This window comes from Chiloscyllium plagiosum, unplaced genomic scaffold (assembly GCF_037043375.1).
Source record: "Chiloscyllium plagiosum isolate Xiang-an unplaced genomic scaffold, Cpla_swu_hap1 HiC_scaffold_38, whole genome shotgun sequence".
Taxonomy (NCBI): Eukaryota; Metazoa; Chordata; class Chondrichthyes; order Orectolobiformes; family Hemiscylliidae; genus Chiloscyllium; species Chiloscyllium plagiosum.
Genome location: NW_028270176.1, coordinates 35177339 through 35195153, shown reverse-complemented (window position 1 = coordinate 35195153; position 17815 = coordinate 35177339). Strand labels below are relative to the sequence as shown.

The 17815-nt window shown below is 56.7% G+C and overlaps 1 protein-coding gene across 2 annotated transcripts in view; it reads left to right on the top strand.

The window, feature by feature from the left end:
• The window catches only part of dyrk1b (dual-specificity tyrosine-(Y)-phosphorylation regulated kinase 1B), a 139311-nt gene that overhangs the window by 90269 nt on the left and 31227 nt on the right, over positions 1–17815 (top strand). For both annotated transcript variants that reach the window (XM_087980761.1, XM_087980760.1), the window contains exons 7-9: positions 12759–12905; positions 13048–13188; positions 14453–14756. In XM_087980761.1, the coding sequence (XP_087836887.1) occupies positions 12759–12905; positions 13048–13188; positions 14453–14756 (592 nt within the window). The remainder of the gene's footprint in view (positions 1–12758; positions 12906–13047; positions 13189–14452; positions 14757–17815) is intronic.

The window sequence follows — 17815 nt, the reverse complement described above, 5'->3', positions numbered from 1 at the left end:
GTCTGTGGGGGGACTGTGTGTGTGTGAGAGAGTCTGGGGGGGCTGTGTGTGTGAGAGACTCTGTGTGGGGGACTGTGTGTGTGTGTGAGAGTCTGTGGGGGGGACTGTGTGTGTGAGAGACTCTGTGTGGGGGACTGTGTGTGTGTGTGTGTGAGAGAGTCTGTGCGGGGGACCGTGTGTGTGTGAGAGAGAGTCTGGGGGGACTGTGTGTGTGTGAGTTTGTGGGGGGACTGTGTGTGTGTGTGTGTGAGAGAGTCTGTGGGGGGACTGTGTGTGTGAGAGAGAGAGAGTCTGTGGGGGGACTGTGTGTGTGTGTGTGAGAGAGTCTGTGGGGGGGACTGTGTGTGTGTGTGAGAGAGTCTGTGGGGGGGACTGTGTGTGTGTGTGAGAGAGTCTGTGGGGGGGACTGTGTGTGTGTGTGAGAGAGTCTGTGGGGGGGACTGTGTGTGTGTGTGAGAGAGTCTGTGGGGGGGACTGTGTGTGTGAGAGAGTCTGTGGGGGGGACTGTGTGTGTGAGAGAGTCTGTGGGGGGGACTGTGTGTGTGTGTGTGAGAGAGTCTGTGGGGGGACTGTGTGTGCGGGAGAGAGAGTCTGTGGGGGGACTGTGTGTGCGGGAGAGAGAGTCTGTGGGGGGACTGTGTGTGCGGGAGAGAGAGTCTGTGGGGGGACTGTGTGTGCGGGAGAGAGAGTCTGTGGGGGGACTGTGTGTGCGGGAGAGAGAGTCTGTGGGGGGACTGTGTGTGTGTGTGCGGGAGAGAGAGTCTGTGGGGGGACTGTGTGTGTGTGAGTTTGTGGGGGGACTGTGTGTGTGTGTGAGAGAGAGTCTGTGGGGGGACTGTGTGTGTGTGTGAGAGAGTCTGTGGGGGGGACTGTGTGTGTGTGTGAGAGAGTCTGTGGGGGGGACTGTGTGTGTGTGTGAGAGAGTCTGTGGGGGGGACTGTGTGTGTGTGTGAGAGAGTCTGTGGGGGGGACTGTGTGTGTGTGTGTGAGAGAGTCTGTGGGGGGACTGTGTGTGTGTGTGAGAGAGTCTGTGGGGGGACTGTGTGTGCGGGAGAGAGAGTCTGTGGGGGGACTGTGTGTGCGGGAGAGAGAGCCTGTGGGGGGACTGTGTGTGCGGGAGAGAGAGTCTGTGGGGGGACTGTGTGTGCGGGAGAGAGAGTCTGTGGGGGGACTGTGTGTGTGTGTGCGGGAGAGAGAGTCTGTGGGGGGACTGTGTGTGTGTGAGTTTGTGGGGGGACTGTGTGTGTGAGAGAGAGTCTGTGGGGGGACTGTGTGTGTGAGAGAGAGAGAGTCTGTGGGGGGACTGTGTGTGTGTGTGAGAGTCTGTGGGGGGACTGTGTGTGTGTGTGAGAGGGAGTCTGTGGGGGGACTGTGTGTGTGTGTGAGAGGGAGTCTGTGGGGGGACTGTGTGTGTGTGTGAGAGGGAGTCTGTGGGGGGACTGTGTGTGTGTGTGAGAGGGAGTCTGTGGGGGGACCGTGTGTGTGTGAGAGAGAGTCTGTGGGGGGACCGTGTGTGTGTGAGAGAGAGTCTGGGGGGACTGTGTGTGTGTGTGAGAGAGAGTCGGGGGGGACTGTGTGTGTGTGAGTTTGTGGGGGGACTGTGTGTGTGTGTGTGTGAGTTTGTGGGGGGACTGTGTGTGTGTGTGAGAGAGAGTCTGTGGGGGGACTGTGTGTGTGTGAGAGAGAGTCTGTGGGGGGACTGTGTGTGTGTGAGAGAGAGTCTGTGGGGGGACTGTGTGTGTGTGAGAGAGAGAGTCTGTGGGGGGACTGTGTGTGTGTGTGTGAGAGAGAGTCTGTGGGGGGACTGTGTGTGTGTGAGAGAGAGTCTGTGGGGGGACCGTGTGTGTGTGAGAGAGAGTCTGGGGGGACTGTGTGTGTGTGTGAGAGAGAGTCTGGGGGGACTGTGTGTGTGTGAGTCTGTGGGGGGACTGTGTGTGTGTGTGTGAGTCTGTGGGGGGGGACTGTGTGTGGGGGACTGTGTGTGTGTGAGAGAGTCTGTGCGGGGGACTGTGTGTGTGTGTGTGTGTGTGAGAGTCTGTGGGGGGGACTGTGTGTGTGTGAGAGTCTGTGTGTGTGTGTGTGTGTGAGTGTGTGTGTGAGAGTCTGTGGGGGTTACTGTGTGTGTGTGAGTCTGTGGGGGGGACTGTGTGTGTGAGAGACTCTGTGTGGGGGACTGTGTGTGTGTGTGAGAGAGTCTGTGCGGGGGACTGTGTTTGTGTGTGTGAGAGTCTGTGGGGGGGACTGTGTGTGTGTGTGTGTGAGAGTCTGTGTGTGTGTGTGTGTGTGAGAGTCTGTGGGGGGGACTGTGTGTGTGAGTCTGTTGGGGGGACTGTGTGTGTGAGTCTGTTGGGGGGACTGTGTGTGTGAGTCTGTTGGGGGGACTGTGTGTGTGTGAGAGTCTGTGGGGGGACTGTGTGTGTGTGAGAGTCTGTGGGGGGGACTGTGTGTGTGAGAGAGTCTGTGGGGGGGACTGTGTGTGTGTGAGAGAGTCTGTGGGGGGGACTGTGTGTGTGTGTGTGTGAGAGTCATTGGGGGGACTGTGTGTGTGTGGGAGAGAGTCTGTGGGGGGACTGTGTGCGGGAGAGTGAGTCTGTGGGGGGGACTGTGTGTGTGTGAGAGTCTGTGGGGGGACTGTGTGTGTGAGAGAGAGTCTGGGGGGACTGTGTGTGTGAGTCTGTGGGGGGACTGTGTGTGTGTGAGAGAGTCTGTGGGGGGGACTGTGTGTGTGTGAGAGAGTCTGTGGGGGGGACTGTGTGTGTGTGAGAGAGTCTGTGGGGGGGACTGTGTGTGTGAGAGAGTCTGGGGGGGGGACTGTGTGTGTGTGTGAGAGAGTCTGTGGGGGGGACTGTGTGTGTGTGAGAGAGTCTGTGGGGGGGACTGTGTGTGTGTGAGAGTCATTGGGGGGACTGTGTGTGTGTGGGAGAGAGTCTGTGGGGGGACTGTGTGCGGGAGAGTGAGTCTGTGGGGGGGACTGTGTGTGTGTGAGAGTCTGTGGGGGGACTGTGTGTGTGAGAGAGAGTCTGGGGGGACTGTGTGTGTGAGTCTGTGGGGGGACTGTGTGTGTGTGAGAGAGTCTGTGGGGGGGACTGTGTGTGTGTGAGAGAGTCTGTGGGGGGGACTGTGTGTGTGTGAGAGAGTCTGTGGGGGGGACTGTGTGTGTGAGAGAGTCTGGGGGGGGGACTGTGTGTGTGTGTGAGAGAGTCTGTGGGGGGGACTGTGTGTGTGTGAGAGAGTCTGTGCGGGGGACGGTGTGTGTGAGAGACTCTGTGCGGGGGACTGTGTGTGTGAGAGACTCTGTGCGGGGGACTGTGTGTGATAGAGAGTGTGTGCGGTGGTCTGTGTGTGTGTGTGAGAGAGTGTGTGCGGGGGACTGTGTGTGTGTGTGAGAGAGAGTCTGTGGGGGGACTGTGTGTGTGTGTGTGAGAGAGAGTCTGTGCGGGGACTGTGTGTGTGTGAGAGAGAGTCTGTGCGGGGACTGTGTGTGTGTGAGAGAGAGTCTGTGGGGGGACTGTGTGTGTGTGTGTGTGAGAGTCATTGGGGGGACTGTGTGTGTGTGGGAGAGAGTCTGTGGGGGGACTGTGTGCGGGAGAGTGAGTCTGTGGGGGGACTGTGCGGGAGAGAGAGTCTGTGGGGGGACTGTGTGTGTGGGAGAGAGAGTCTGTGGGGGGACCGTGTGTGTGTGAGAGAGAGTCTGGGGGGACTGTGTGTGTGTGAGTCTGTGGGGGGACTGTGTGTGTGAGAGAGAGTCTGTGGGGGGACGGTGTGTGTGTGAGTCTGTAGGGGGACTGTGTGTGTGAGTCTGTAGGGGGACTGTGTGTGTGAGTCTGTAGGGGGAACTGTGTGTGTGAGTCTGTGGGGGGACTGTGTGTGTGAGTCTGTGGGGGGACTGTGTGTGTGAGTTTGTGGGGGGACTGTGTGTGTGAGTTTGTGGGGGGACTGTGTGTGTGTGAGAGAGAGTCTGTGGGGGGACTGTGTGTGTGAGAGAGAGTCTGTGCGGGGACTGTGTGTGTGTGTGAGAGAGAGTCTGTGGGGGGACGGTGTGTGTGTGTGTCTGTGGGGGGACTGTGTGTGTGAGTCTGTAGGGGGACTGTGTGTGTGAGTCTGTAGGGGGACTGTGTGTGTGAGTCTGTGGGGGGACTGTGTGTGTGAGTTTGTGGGGGGACTGTGTGTGTGAGTTTGTGGGGGGACTGTGTGTGTGTGTGAGAGAGAGTCTGTGCGGGGACTGTGTGTGTGTGTGAGAGAGAGTCTGTGGGGGGACGGTGTGTGTGTGTCTGTGGGGGGACGGTGTGTGTGTGTCTGTGGGGGGACTGTGTGTGTGTGAGTTTGTGGGGGGACTGTGTGTGTGTGAGAGAGAGTCTGTGGGGGGACTGTGTGTGTGTGAGAGAGAGTCTGTGCGGGGACTGTGTGTGTGTGAGAGAGAGTCTGTGCGGGGACTGTGTGTGTGTGAGAGAGAGTCTGTGCGGGGACTGTGTGTGTGTGAGAGAGAGTCTGTGCGGGGACTGTGTGTGTGTGAGAGAGAGTCTGTGCGGGGACTGTGTGTGAGAGAGAGTCTGTGCGGGGACTGTGTGTGTGTGAGAGAGAGTCTGTGCGGGGACTGTGTGTGTGTGAGAGAGAGTCTGTGCGGGGACTGTGTGTGTGTGTGAGAGAGAGTCTGTGCGGGGACTGTGTGTGTGTGTCTGTGGGAGGACGGTGTGTGTGTGTCTGTGGGGGGACGGTGTGTGTGTGAGAGAGAGTCTGTGGGGGGGACTGTGTGTGTGTAAGAGAGAGTCTGTGGGGGGACTGTGTGTGAGAGAGAGTCTGTGGGGGGGACTGTGTGTGTGTAAGAGAGAGTCTGTGGGGGGACTGTGTGTGAGAGAGAGTCTGTGGGGGGGACTGTGTGTGTGTGTGAGAGAGTCTGTGGGGGGGACTGTGTGTGTGTGTGAGAGAGTCTGTGCGGGGGACTGTGCGTGTGAGAGACTCTGTGCGGGGGACTGTGTGTGTGTGAGAGAGTCTGTGCGGGGGACTGTGTGTGTGAGAGAGTCTGTGCGGGGGACTGTGTGTGATAGAGAGTGTGTGCGGGGGACTGTGTGTGTGTGTGAGAGAGTCTGTGCGGGGGACTGTGTGTGTGTGTGAGAGAGAGTCTGTGGGGGGACTGTGTGTGTGAGAGAGAGTCTGTGCGGGGATTGTGTGTGTGTGAGAGAGTCTGTGCGGGGACTGTGTGTGTGTGAGAGAGAGTCTGTGGGGGGACTGTGTGTGTGTGAGAGAGAGTCTGTGCGGGGACTGTGTGTGTGTGAGAGAGAGTCTGTGCGGGGACTGTGTGTGTGTGTGAGAGAGAGTCTGTGGGGGGACGGTGTGTGTGTGTCTGTGGGGGGACTGTGTGTGTGTGAGTTTGTGGGGGGACGGTGTGTGTGTGAGAGAGAGTCTGTGGGGGGGACTGTCTGTGTGTGAGAGAGAGTCTGTGGGGGGACTGTGTGTGAGAGAGAGTCTGTGGGGGGACGGTGTGTGTGTGAGTCTGTAGGGGGACTGTGTGAGAGAGTCTGTGGGGGGACTGTGTGTGTGAGTTTGTGGGGGGACTGTGTGTATGAGTTTGTGGGGGGACTATGTGTGTGTGTGTGAGTTTGTGGGGGGACTATGTGTGTGTGTGAGAGTCTGTGGGGGGACTGTGTGTGTGTGTGAGAGAGAGTCTGTGCGGGGACTGTGTGTGTGTGTGAGAGAGAGTCTGTGCGGGGACTGTGTGTGTGTGAGAGAGAGTCTGTGCGGGGACTATGTGTGTGTGTGAGAGAGTCTGTGGAGGGACTGTGTGTGTGTGAGTTTGTGGGGGGACGGTGTGTGTGAGAGAGAGTCTGTGGGGGGGACTGTGTGTGAGAGAGAGTCTGTGGGGGGACGGTGTGTGTGTGTCTGTGGGGGGACTGTGTGTGTGTGAGTCTGTGGGGGGACGGTGTGTGTGAGTCTGTGGGGGGACTGTGTGTGTGTGAGTTTGTGGGGGGACTGTGTGTGTGTGAGAGAGAGTCTGTGCGGGGACTGTGTGTGTGTGAGAGAGAGTCTGTGCGGGGACTGTGTGTGTGTGAGAGAGAGTCTGTGCGGGGACTGTGTGTGTGTGAGAGAGAGTCTGTGCGGGGACTGTGTGTGTGTGAGAGAGTGTCTGTGCGGGGACGGTGTGTGTGTGTCTGTGGGGGGACGGTGTGTGTGTGAGAGAGAGTCTGTGGGGGGACGGTGTGTGTGTGAGAGAGAGTCTGTGGGGGGGACTGTGTGTGTGTAAGAGAGAGTCTGTGGGGGGACTGTGTGTGAGAGAGAGTCTGTGGGGGGACTGTGTGTGAGAGAGAGTCTGTGGGGGGGACTGTGTGTGAGAGAGAGTCTGTGGGGGGACGGTGTGTGTGTGTCTGTGGGGGGACGGTGTGTGTGAGTTTGTGGGGGGACGGTGTGTGTGTGAGAGAGAGTCTGTGGGGGGGACTGTGTGTGTAAGAGAGAGTCTGTGGGGGGACTGTGTGTGTGAGTCTGTGGGGGGACTGTGTGTGTGAGTCTGTAGGGGGACTGTGTGTGTGAGTCTGTAGGGGGACTGTGTGTGTGAGTCTGTAGGGGGACTGTGTGTGTGAGTCTGTGGGGGGACTGTGTGTGTGAGTTTGTGGGGGGACTATGTGTGTGTGAGAGTCTGTGGGGGGACTGTGTGTGTGAGAGTCTGTGGGGGGACTGTGTGTGAGAGAGTCTGTGGGGGGACTGTGTGTGAGAGAGTCTGTGGGGGGACTGTGTGTGTGTGTGAGAGAGAGTCTGTGCGGGGACTGTGTGTGTGTGAGAGTGAGAGTGTGGGGGGACAGTGTGTGTGTGTGAGAGAGAGTCTGTGGGGGGACGGTGTGTGTGTGTCTGTGGGGGGACGGTGTGTGTGTGTCTGTGGGGGGACGGTGTGTGTGTGTCTGTGGGGGGACTGTGTGTGTGTGAGTTTGTGAGGGGACTGTGTGTGAGTTTGTGGGGGGACTATGTGTGTGTGAGTTTGTGGGGGGACTATGTGGGAGTCTGTGGGGGGACTGTGTGTGTGTGAGTCTGTGGGGGGACTGTGTGTGTGTGAGTCTGTGGGGGGACTGTGTGTGTGTGAGTCTGTGGGGGGACTGTGTGTGTGAGAGTCTGTGGGGGGACTGTGTGTGTGTGTGAGAGAGAGTCTGTGGGGGGACTGTGTGTGTGTGTGTGTGTGTGAGAGAGAGTCTGTGGGGGGACTGTGTGTGTGTGAGAGAGAGTCTGTGGGGGGACTGTGTGTGTGTGTGTGTGAGAGAGAGTCTGTGGGGGGGACTGTGTGTGTGTGTGAGAGAGAGTCTGTGGGGGGGACTGTGTGTGTGTGTGAGAGAGAGTCTGTGGGGGGACTGTGTGTGTGTGTGTGTGAGAGAGAGTCTGTGGGGGGACTGTGTGTGTGTGAGAGAGAGTCTGTGGGGGGGACTGTGTGTGTGTGTGAGAGAGTCTGTGGGGGGACTGTGTGAGAGAGAGTCTGTGGGGGGACTGTGTGAGAGAGAGTCTGTGGGGGGACTGTGTGAGAGAGAGTCTGTGGGGGCACGGTGTGTGTGTGTGTGAGAGAGAGTCTGTGGAGGGACGGTGTGTGTGTGTGTGTGTGAGAATCTGTGGGGGGACTGTGTGTGTGTGTGTGTCTGTGGGGGACTGTGTGTGTGTGAGTTTGTAGGGGGACTGTGTGTGTGAGTTTGTGGGGGGACTATGTGTGTGTGTGAGAGAGTCTGTGGGGGGACTGTGTGTGTGTGAGAGTCTGTGGGGGGACTGTGTGTGTGTGAGAGTCTGTGGGGGGACTGTGTGTGTGTGAGAGTCTGTGGGGGGACTGTGTGTGTGTGAGAGAGAGTCTGTGGGGGGACGGTGTGTGTGTGAGAGAGAGTCTGTGGGGGGACGGTGTGTGTGTGTGTGTGAGAGTCTGTGGGGGGACGGTGTTTGTGTGTGTCTGTGGGGGGACGGTGTGTGTGTGTGTCTGTGGGGGGACGGTGTGTGTGTGTCTGTGGGGGGACGGTGTGTGTGTGTCTGTGGGGGGACGGTGTGTGTGTGTCTGTGGGGCGACGGTGTGTGTGTGTCTGTGGGGGGACGGTGTGTGTGTGAGTTTGTGGGGGGGACCGTGTGTGTGTGAGAGAGAGTCTGTGGGGGGACGGTGTGTGTGTGAGTCTGTGGGGGGACTATGTGTGTGTGTGAGAGTCTGTGGGGGGGACTGTGTGTGTGAGAGAGAGTCTGTGCGGGGACTGTGTGTGTGAGAGAGAGTCTGTGGGGGGATGGTGTGCGTGTGTGAGAGAGAGAGTCTGTGGGGGGACGGTGTGTGTGTGTCTGTGGGGGGACTGTGTGTGTGTGAGTCTGTGGGGGGACTGTGTGTGAGTTTGTTGGGGTACTATGTGGGAGTCTGTGGGGGGACTATGTGTGTGAGAGTCTGTGGGGGGACTGTGTGTGTGTGTGTAGTCTGTGGGGGGACTGTGTGTGTGTGAGAGAGTCTGTGGGGGGACTGTGTGTGTGTCTGTGGGGGGACTGTGCGTGTGTGAGTGTCTGTGGGGGGACTGCGTGTGTGAGTGTCTGTGGGGGGACTGTGTGTGTGTGTTTGTCTGTGGGGGGACTGTGTGTGTGTGTTTGTCTGCGGGGGGACTGTGTGTGTGTGTGTAGTCTGTGGGGGGCTGTGTGTGTGTGTGAGAGTCTGTGGGGGGACTGTGTGGGGGGGGGGGGGGACTGTGTGTGAGAGTCTGGGGGGGGCCTGTGTGAGAGTCTGGGGGGGGCCTGTGTGAGAGTCTGGGGGGGGCCTGTGTGTGTGTGAGAGTCTGGGGGGGGCCTGTGTGTGTGTGTGAGAGTCTGGGGGGGGCCTGTGTGTGTGTGAGAGTCTGGGGGGGGCCTGTGTGTGTGTGAGTGTCTGTGGGGGGGCTGTGTGTGTGTGTGAGAGTCTGTGGGGGGACTGTGTGGGGGGGGGACTGTGTGTGAGAGTCTGTGGGGGGACTGTGTGGGGGGGGGGACTGTGTGTGAGAGTCTGTGGGGGGACTGTGTGTGTGTGTGTGCGCGTCTGTGGGGTGTGTGTCGGGGGAGTGTGTGTGTGTGTCTGTCTGTGGGGGCAGTGTGTGTGTGTGGGGGGACTGTGTGTGTGTGTGTGTGTGAGAGTGAGAGTCTGTGGGGCGACTGTGTGTGTGTGAGTGAGAGTCTGTGGGGCGACTGTGTGTGTGTGAGAGAGAGTCTGTGGGGGGACTGTGTGTGTGAGAGAGAGTCTGTTGGGGGACTGTGTGTGTGTGAGAGAGAGTCTGGTGGGACTGTGTGTGTGTGAGAGAGAGTCTGTGGGGGTACTGTGTGTGTGTGAGAGAGAGTCTGTGGGGGGACTGTGTGTGTGTGTCTGTGGGGGGACTGCGTGTGAGTTTGTTGGGGTACTATGTGGGAGTCTGTGGGGGGACTATGTGTGTGCGAGTCTGTGGGGGGACTGTGTGTGAGCGAGAGTCTGTGGGGGGACTGTGTGTGTGTGTGTGAGCGAGAGTCTGTGGGGGGACTGTGTGTGTGTGTGTGAGCGAGAGTCTGTGGGGGGACTGTGTGTGTGTGAGAGTCTGTGGGGGGACTGTGTGTGTGTGAGTTTCTGTGGGGGGACTGTGTGTGTGTGTGTGTCTGTGGGGGGACTGTGTGTGTGAGTGTGTCTGTGGGGGGACTGTGTGTGTGAGTGTGTCTGTGGGGGGACTGTGTGTGTGTGTGTGTCTGTGGGGGGACTGTGTGTGTGAGTGTGTCTGTGGGGGGACTGTGTGTCTGTGGGGGGACTGTGTGTGTGAGAGTATCTGTGGGGGGACTGTGTGTGTGAGTGTGGGGGGACTGTGTGTGTGAGAGTGTCTGTGGGGGGACTGTGTGTGTGTGAGAGTGTCTGTGGGGGGACTGTGTGTGTGTGAGAGTGTCTGTGGGGGGACTGTGTGTGTGTGAGAGTGTCTGTGGGGGGACTGTGTGTGTGAGTGTGGGGGGACTGTGTGTGTGTGAGAGTATCTGTGGGGGGACTGTGTGTGTGAGTGTGGGGGGACTGTGTGTGTGTGAGTGTCTGTGGGGGGACTGTGTGTGTGTGAGTGTGGGGGGACTGTGTGTGTGTGAGTGTCTGTGGGGGGACTGTGTGTGTGAGTGTGGGGGGACTGTGTGTGTGTGAGTGTCTGTGGGGGGACTGTGTGTGTGAGTGTCTGTGGGGGGACTGTGTCTGTGGGGGGACTGTGTGTGTGTGTGTGTGTCTGTGGGGGGACTGTGTGTGTGTGTCTGTGGGGGGACTGTGTGTGTGTGTCTGTGGGGTGTGTGTGTGTGTCGGGGGAGTGTGTGTGTCTGTCTGTGGGGGCAGTGTGTGTGTGCGTGAGGGTCTGTGGGGGGACTGTGTGTGTGTGTGTGTGTGTGTGAGAGAGAGAGCCTGTGGGGGGACTGTGTGTGTGTCTGTGGGGGGACTGTGTGTGTGTGTGAGAGAGAGTCTGTGGGGGGACTGTGTGTGTGTCTGTGGGGGGGACTGTGTGTGTGTGTGAGAGAGAGAGTGTCTGTGGGGGGGACTGTGTGTGTGTGAGTGTCTGTGGGGGGGACTGTGTGTGTGTGAGAGTCTGTGGGGGGGACTGTGTGTGTGTGAGAGTCTGTGGGGGGGACTGTGTGTGTGTGAGAGTCTGTGGGGGGATTGTGTGTGTGTGAGAGTCTGTGGGGGGACTGTGTGTGTGTGAGTCTGTGTGGGGACTTTGTGTGTGTGAGTCTGTGGGGGGACTGTGTGTGTGTGTGTGAGTCTGTGGGGGGACTGTGTGTGTCTGTGGGGGGGACTGTGTGTGTGGGGGAACTGTGTGTGTGTGAGTTTGTGGGGGGACTGTGTGTCTGTGGGGGGACTGTGTGTGAGTGTGTCTGTGGGGGGACTGTGTGTGAGTCTGTGGGGGGACTGTGTGTGTGTCTGTGGGGGGACTGTGTGTGTGAGTGTGGGGGGACTGTGTGTGTGAGTGTCTGGTGGGGGGGACTGTGTGTGTGATAATCTGGGGGGGGACTGTGTGTGTGTGAGTGTCTGTGGGGGGACTGTGTGTGAGTGTCTGTGGGGGGACTGTGTGTGTGTGAGTGTCTGTGGGGGGACTGTGTGTGTGTGAGTGTCTGTGGGGGGACTGTGTGTGTGTGAGTGTCTGTGGGGGGACTGTGTGTGTGTGAGAGTCTGTGGGGGGACTGTGTGTGAGAGTCTGTGGGGGGACTGTGTGTGTGCGAGTCTGTGGGGGTCTGTGTGTGTGTGTGAGAGTCTGTGGGGGGACTGTGTGTGTGAGAGTCTGTGGAGGGACTGTGTGTGTGAGTGTGGGGGGACTGTGTGTGTGTGTGTGTGTGTGTGAGTGTCTGTGGGGGGACTGTGTGTGAGAGTCTGTGGGGGGACTGTGTGTGTGAGTGTCTGTGGGCGGACTGTGTGTGTGTGTGTGAGTGTCTGTGGGGGGACTGTGTGTGTGTGTGTGGCGGGACTGTGTGTGTGTGTGTGTGTGAGAGTCTGTGGGGGGGACTGTACGTGTGTGGGGGGACTGTGTGTGTGTGAGTGTCTGTGGGGGGACTGTGTGTGTGAGTGTCTGTGGGGGGACTGTGTGTGTGAGTGTCTGTGGGCGGACTGTGTGTGTGTGTGGCGGGACTGTGTGTGTGTGTGTGTGTGAGAGTCTGTGGGGGGGACTGTACGTGTGTGGGGGGACTGTGTGTGTGTGAGAGTCTGTGGGGGGACTGTGTGTGTGTGTGTGTGAGTGTCTGTGGGGGGACTGTGTGTGTGTGTGTGGCGGGACTGTGTGTGTGTGTGTGTGTGAGAGTCTGTGGGGGGGACTGTACGTGTGTGGGGGGACTGTGTGTGTGTGAGAGTCTGTGGGGGGACTGTGTGTGTGAGAGTCTGTGTGGGGACTTTGTGTGTGTGAGTCTGTGGGGGGACTGTGTGTGTGTGTGAGTCTGTGCGGGGACTGTGTGTGTGTGTGTCTGTGGGGGGGACTGTGTGTGTGGGGGAACTGTGTGAGAGTTTGTGGGGGGACTGTGTGTGTGAGTCTGTGGGGGGACTGTGTGTGTTGTGTGTGTCTGTGGGGGGACTGTGTGTGAGTGAGTCTGTGGGGGGACTGTGTGTGTGTGTGAGTCTGTGGGGGGGCTGTGTGTGTGTGAGTCTGTGGGGGGACTGTGTGAGAGTTTGTGGGGGGACTGTGTGTGTGAGTCTGTGGGGGGACTGTGTGTGTTGTGTGTGTCTGTGGGGGGACTGTGTGTGAGTGAGTCTGTGGGGGGACTGTGTGTGTGTGTGAGTCTGTGGGGGGGCTGTGTGTGTGTGAGTCTGTGGGGGGACTCTTTGTGTGGGGGGGAACTGTGTGTGTGAGAGTCTGTGGGGTGTGTGTGTGTGTGTTAGTGTGTGAGAGAGTCTATGGGGGGGATCTGTGTTTGTGAGTCTGTGGGGGGACCGTGTATGTGTGTGAGAGAGCCTGGAGGAGGAGGTGGGGGAGGTGCAGTTTATGTGTGTGTGAGTGAGTGAGAGACCCTTTGGTGGGGGACTGCGGTTTGTGTGTCAGAGAGAGAGTGTGTGGAGGCTGTGTGTGTGTGCGTGTGAGTCTGCACTGGGGGGGGGGGGGAGCTGTGGTGTGTTTGAGGGAAGTAGGCGGTGGTTTGCGTGTGTGTGTGTGGAGGTGTGAGACAGGGAGGGGGGGGCTGTGTGTATGTGCATGTGTGCTTGCAGGGGCTATGAGCGCGTGTCTGGTGTGTGGTGGGCTGGGGCAGGCCATATGCTTCTGCCTGGAAGCTCCTCGTGTCCTTCTGTCTGTGCTGTGATGACCTGTGCAGCTGCCTTAGTGGAATTTGTCCTCTTGTCACAGATTTACCAATATATCCAGAGTCGTTTCTATCGCTCCCCTGAAGTGCTGCTTGGCATGCCGTATGACCTGGCCATTGACATGTGGTCACTGGGCTGTATCCTGGTGGAAATGCACACCGGAGAGCCTCTCTTCAGTGGGTCGAATGAGGTGAGCGACTCTCCTGTGTTCAACACTCGCCCCTTGCCTGTCCTACTGCATTGATCTGGAAGCTCACTGTTTGCTATTGTTGTCTCATTCTGGCCACGTGTGTTACTCGTTGTAACTCCCAACCTCTATTTTTCCTGTATAGGTGGATCAGATGAATAAGATTGTGGAGGTAGTGGGGATTCCTCCTAGTCACATGCTGGAACAGGCACCCAAAGCCCGCAAGTACTTTGAGAAGCTCTCTGACGGGCTGTGGGCTGTCAAAAAAGTGAAGGATGTGAAGAAGGTATGTCCTGGGTCCCACCAGGCCCCTTTGAGTTCTGTGTAAGCAGCTGCAGCAGCACACGCTGTGTACTGGGTATCGTGGGGCACTATTCATGACAGCTCTCTGTGGATACACTCGTGCCTTTGAATGTGAGTGGGGAAAGGGGAGAGCCAGGCAGTGTAGGGGTTAGGAGAGTGATGGTCTGAGGGGGAAGCGAGTTGCACAGGGGGCCCAGTGTATAGGTTTGGAGAGCAGAGAGAAGCAGAATGTAATCTGGTCTCAGTTGTGATACTCCTGGCTGAGTCCAACTTCAGGGTGAAATCTGGATCAAGCGATCATTAAAAAGAAATGTTAGTTAACATGGTGAAGGTTCACTGAAACATAGTCATGTGAGGCTGCGGTGTCTTTAACAACAGAACAGAGGTTTACTACACAACAGACAAATACAGCGCAAGCTATCTCGATGTAGAACACAGTTGGGAAAATTCGAAAGCGTCTCGCAAAAAAAAAAAACAAGGTCAACTTGTTCCTTAAAATTATCACTTTGCCTCAATTCAAATCCAGAGAAATTGTCACCCTATATCAAAACTACAAGGTTAACTTCAATGATTCTCCCAATTTATGTCCAATGAACTGTGGGCTGATCTTACGTAGAAAATGGAAAGGTGACAGTTTCTCGGCACCAATTCATCTGCAGATATCTAACCAAATTCTCCTGATCTGAAAGCTGCACGTGTCAGCCTATACTATCGAGGCAATGCATTCCTTTAACTGCTCTGGTAAAAACTCCTTTCTAAGACCTAGATGATACTTGCTTCTGACCCCAATCAGTTCACTTCGGAATTGTGAAAACCTGCAATTCCGGGGGCATCCAAAATTAATCCTTGACTATTCTAATCTGTAGTCAAGCTCTTAGTCTTTCATACCAACTCTAGCTGCCGTATACTACCCTGGTGTGAGCAATTTTCCATTTCCCTTTCTTGCGCTCTGACACGGACTGGATGAGGTCACTTATCCAGAAAGACTGTCTGACCTTGTGAAGTCTTGAATCTCTTCACAAAGTTAGCTGGTACCAACATGCCACAACTTGAAAATCCAGACTCTCAAATAATCTAAATGGATACGGATATATAACTACCACACCTTTGAGAGAGGAGCACAAGAGAAGTGGGAGGTTGGGAAGAAAAGGAGACAGAGGGGAAACTGTGTCAGGGGAGGATTAACACAGCAAGGAGCAAGGGCAGTAATTGAAATGGGAACGACATATCCTCTGGTCTGTCCACAGGAATATAAAGCAGCCGCTTCCCGCAAACTCCACAACATCATTGGCGTCGAGACGGGCGGACCCAATGGGCGACGGGCAGGTGAACCAGGACACACGCCAGCCGAGTACTTGAAGTTCAAGGACTTGATTCTGAGGATGCTGGACTATGATCCCAAAACACGAATCACCCCTTTCTATGCACTTCAACACAACTTCTTCAAGAAGACCTTGGATGAAGGGACAAACACAAGTAACAGCATCTCAACCAGCCCCTCCGTGGAGCACAGTCAGTCAGCAAGCACTGCCAGCTCTTTGTCCAGCTCAGGTACAGGCCACCAGCTGCCCCCCCCATACCTTGGAGTGCACATTCCCTCTTCCTCTTCATCCACCAGCAGATTGCCTCCATCACCCATCTACTCTCCTTTGTTCATGGTCATCTTAAAGCTGGTTATACGTTCAACATAGGACATCCAATAAATCAGCCAGGGATCTTGCTCCTGATCACTGTCCAGCGACCCCTGCGTTAGAGAGGGAGGGGGGGGAAATCAGCCAGGGTTCCTGCTCCTGATCACTGTCCGGTGATCCCTGCGTTAGAGAGGGAGGGGGGGGGATATCAGCCAGGGTTCCTGCTCCTGATCACTGTCCGGTGATCCCTGCGTAAGAGAGAGAGGGTGCGGGGTGGAAATCAGCCAGGGATCCTGCTCCTGATCACTGCCCTGTGATCCATGGGTTAGAGAGAGAGGGCGCGGGGGAGAATCAGCCAGGGTTCCTGCTCCTGATCACTGCCCTGTGATCCATGGGTTAGAGAGAGAGGGGGGAAATCAGCCAGGGTTCCTGCTCCTGATCACTGCCCAGTGATCCCTGGGTTGGAGAGAGGGAGGGTGGGGTGGGTGGAATCAGCCAGGGTTCCTGCTCCTGACCACTGTCCAGTGATCCCTGGGTTAGAGAGAGAGAGGGGGGAAATCAGCCAGGTTCCTGCTTCTGACCACTGTCCAGTGATCCCTGGGTTAGTGAGGGAGAGGGGAAATTAGCCAGGTATCCTGCTCCTAATCACCGTCCAGTGATCCCTGCGTTGGAGAGAGAGAGAGAGAGAGTGCACGCACGCAGGGGAAATCAGCCAGAGTTCCTGCTCCTGATCACTGCCCAGTGATCCCAGAGATACAGAGGGAGAGTGGCGATGTGTCAAGGTTCATGCTTCAGATCACTGTAGCGGTTGCATTTTTAATGGCCGTTATTGGACAATGATTGCTTGTCCAGTGTATTGTTTTGAAAGATGTCTCTCTTATGACTCCCTCAATGTGGCATTTGCAAAACATTGGCTACAGCACTGTGGGGAAGGGTCTGTCACTGTCTAACACTGGGGGACAATACTGGTGGCACCAGCTCTATTGCTGTATAACACTGGGATACAGTACTGGTGGGGACGGGTCTGTCGCTGTGTAACACGGGGGTACAGTACTGGAGGGGGCAGGTCTGTCACTGTACAACACTGGGGTACAGTACTGGTGGGGACAGGCCTGTTACTGTATAACACTGGGGTACAGTGCTTGTGGGGACAGGCCTGTCCCTATATAACACTGGGGTACAGTACTGGTGGGGACAGGCCTGTTACTGTATAACACTGGGGTACAGTGCTTGTGGGGACAGGCCTGTCCCTGTATAACACTGGGGTACAATACTGGTGGGGACAGGACTGTCTCTGTATAACACTAGGATTCAGTACTGGTGGGGAAGGGTCTGACCCTGCATAACACTGGGGTACAGTACTGGTGGGGGCAGGTTTGTCGCTGTATAACACTGGGGTACAGTATGGGTGGGGGACAGGTCTGTCACTATAATACTGGGTTACAGTACGGGTGGGGGACAGGTCTGTCACTATAATACTGGGTTACAGTACAGGTGGGGACAGGTCTGTCCCTGTATATCACTGGGGTACAGTACTGGTGGGGACATGTCTGTGGCTGTATAACACTGGGGTAAAGTACTGGTGGGGACAGGGCTGTCCCTGTATATCACTGGGGTGCAGTACTGGGGGGGACAGGGCTGTTGCTGTATAGCACTGGGGTTACAGTACTGGTGGGGACAGGTCTGTCCCTGCATAACACTGGGGTACAGCACTGGTGGGGACATGTCTGTGGCTGTATAACACTGGGGTAAAGTACTGGTGGGGACAGGTCTGTCCCTGTATAACACTTGGGTACAGTCCTGGTGGGGACAGGGCTGTTCCTGTATATCACTGGGGTACAGTACTGGTGGGGACAGGGCTGTCGCTGTATAACACTGGGGTACAGTATGGGTGGGGGACAGGTCTGTCACTATAATACTGGGTTACAGTACAGGTGGGTACAGGTCTGTCGCTGTGTAACACTGGGGTACAGTACTGATGGGGGACAGGTCTGTATCTGTATAACACTGGGGTACAGTACTGGTGGGGACAGGACTGTCTCTGTATAACACTGGGGTACAGAACTGGTGGGGACAGGACTGTCTCTATATTAACACTGTGGTACAGTACTGGTGGGGACAGGTCTGACCCTGCAAAACACTGGGGTACAGTACTGGTGGGGACAGGACTGTCTCTGTATAACGCTGGGGTACAGTACTGGTGGGGACAGGACTGTCTCTGTATTAACACTGGGGTACAGTACTGGTGGGGACAGGACTGTCTCTGTATAACGCTGGGGTACAGTACTGGTGGGGACAGGACTGTTTCTGTATTAACACTGGGGTACAGTACTGGTGGGGACAGGACTGTCTCTGTATAACACTAGGATATAGTACTGGTGGGGACAGGGCTGTCCCTGCATAACACTGGGGTACAGTACTGGTGGGGACAGGACTGTCTCTGTATAACGCTGGGGTACAGTACTGGTGGGGACAGGTCTGTCGCTGTATAACACTGGGGTACAGTACTGGTGGGGACAGGTTTGTCACTGTATAACACTGGGGTACAGTACAGGTCAGGACAGGTCTGTCACTGTATAACACTGGGGTACAGTACTGGTAGGGATAGGTCTGGCTGTATAACACTGGGATACAGTACTGGTGGGGACAGGTCTGTCGCTGTATAACACTGGGGTACAGTACTGGTGGGGACAGGTCTGTCCGTGTACAACACTGCGGTACAGTACTGGTGGGGACAGGTCTGTCCCTGCATAACACTGGGGTACAGCACTGGTGGGGACGGGTCTGTCCCTGCCAAAACTGGGGTACAGTACTGCTGGGGACAGGTCTGTCACTGTATAACACTGGGGTGCAGTACTGGGGGGGACAGGGCTGTTGCTGTATAGCACTGGGGTTACAGTACTGGTGGGGACAGGTCTGTCCCTGTATAACACTGGGGTACAGTACTGGTGGGGGACAGGTCTTCCATGTATAACACTG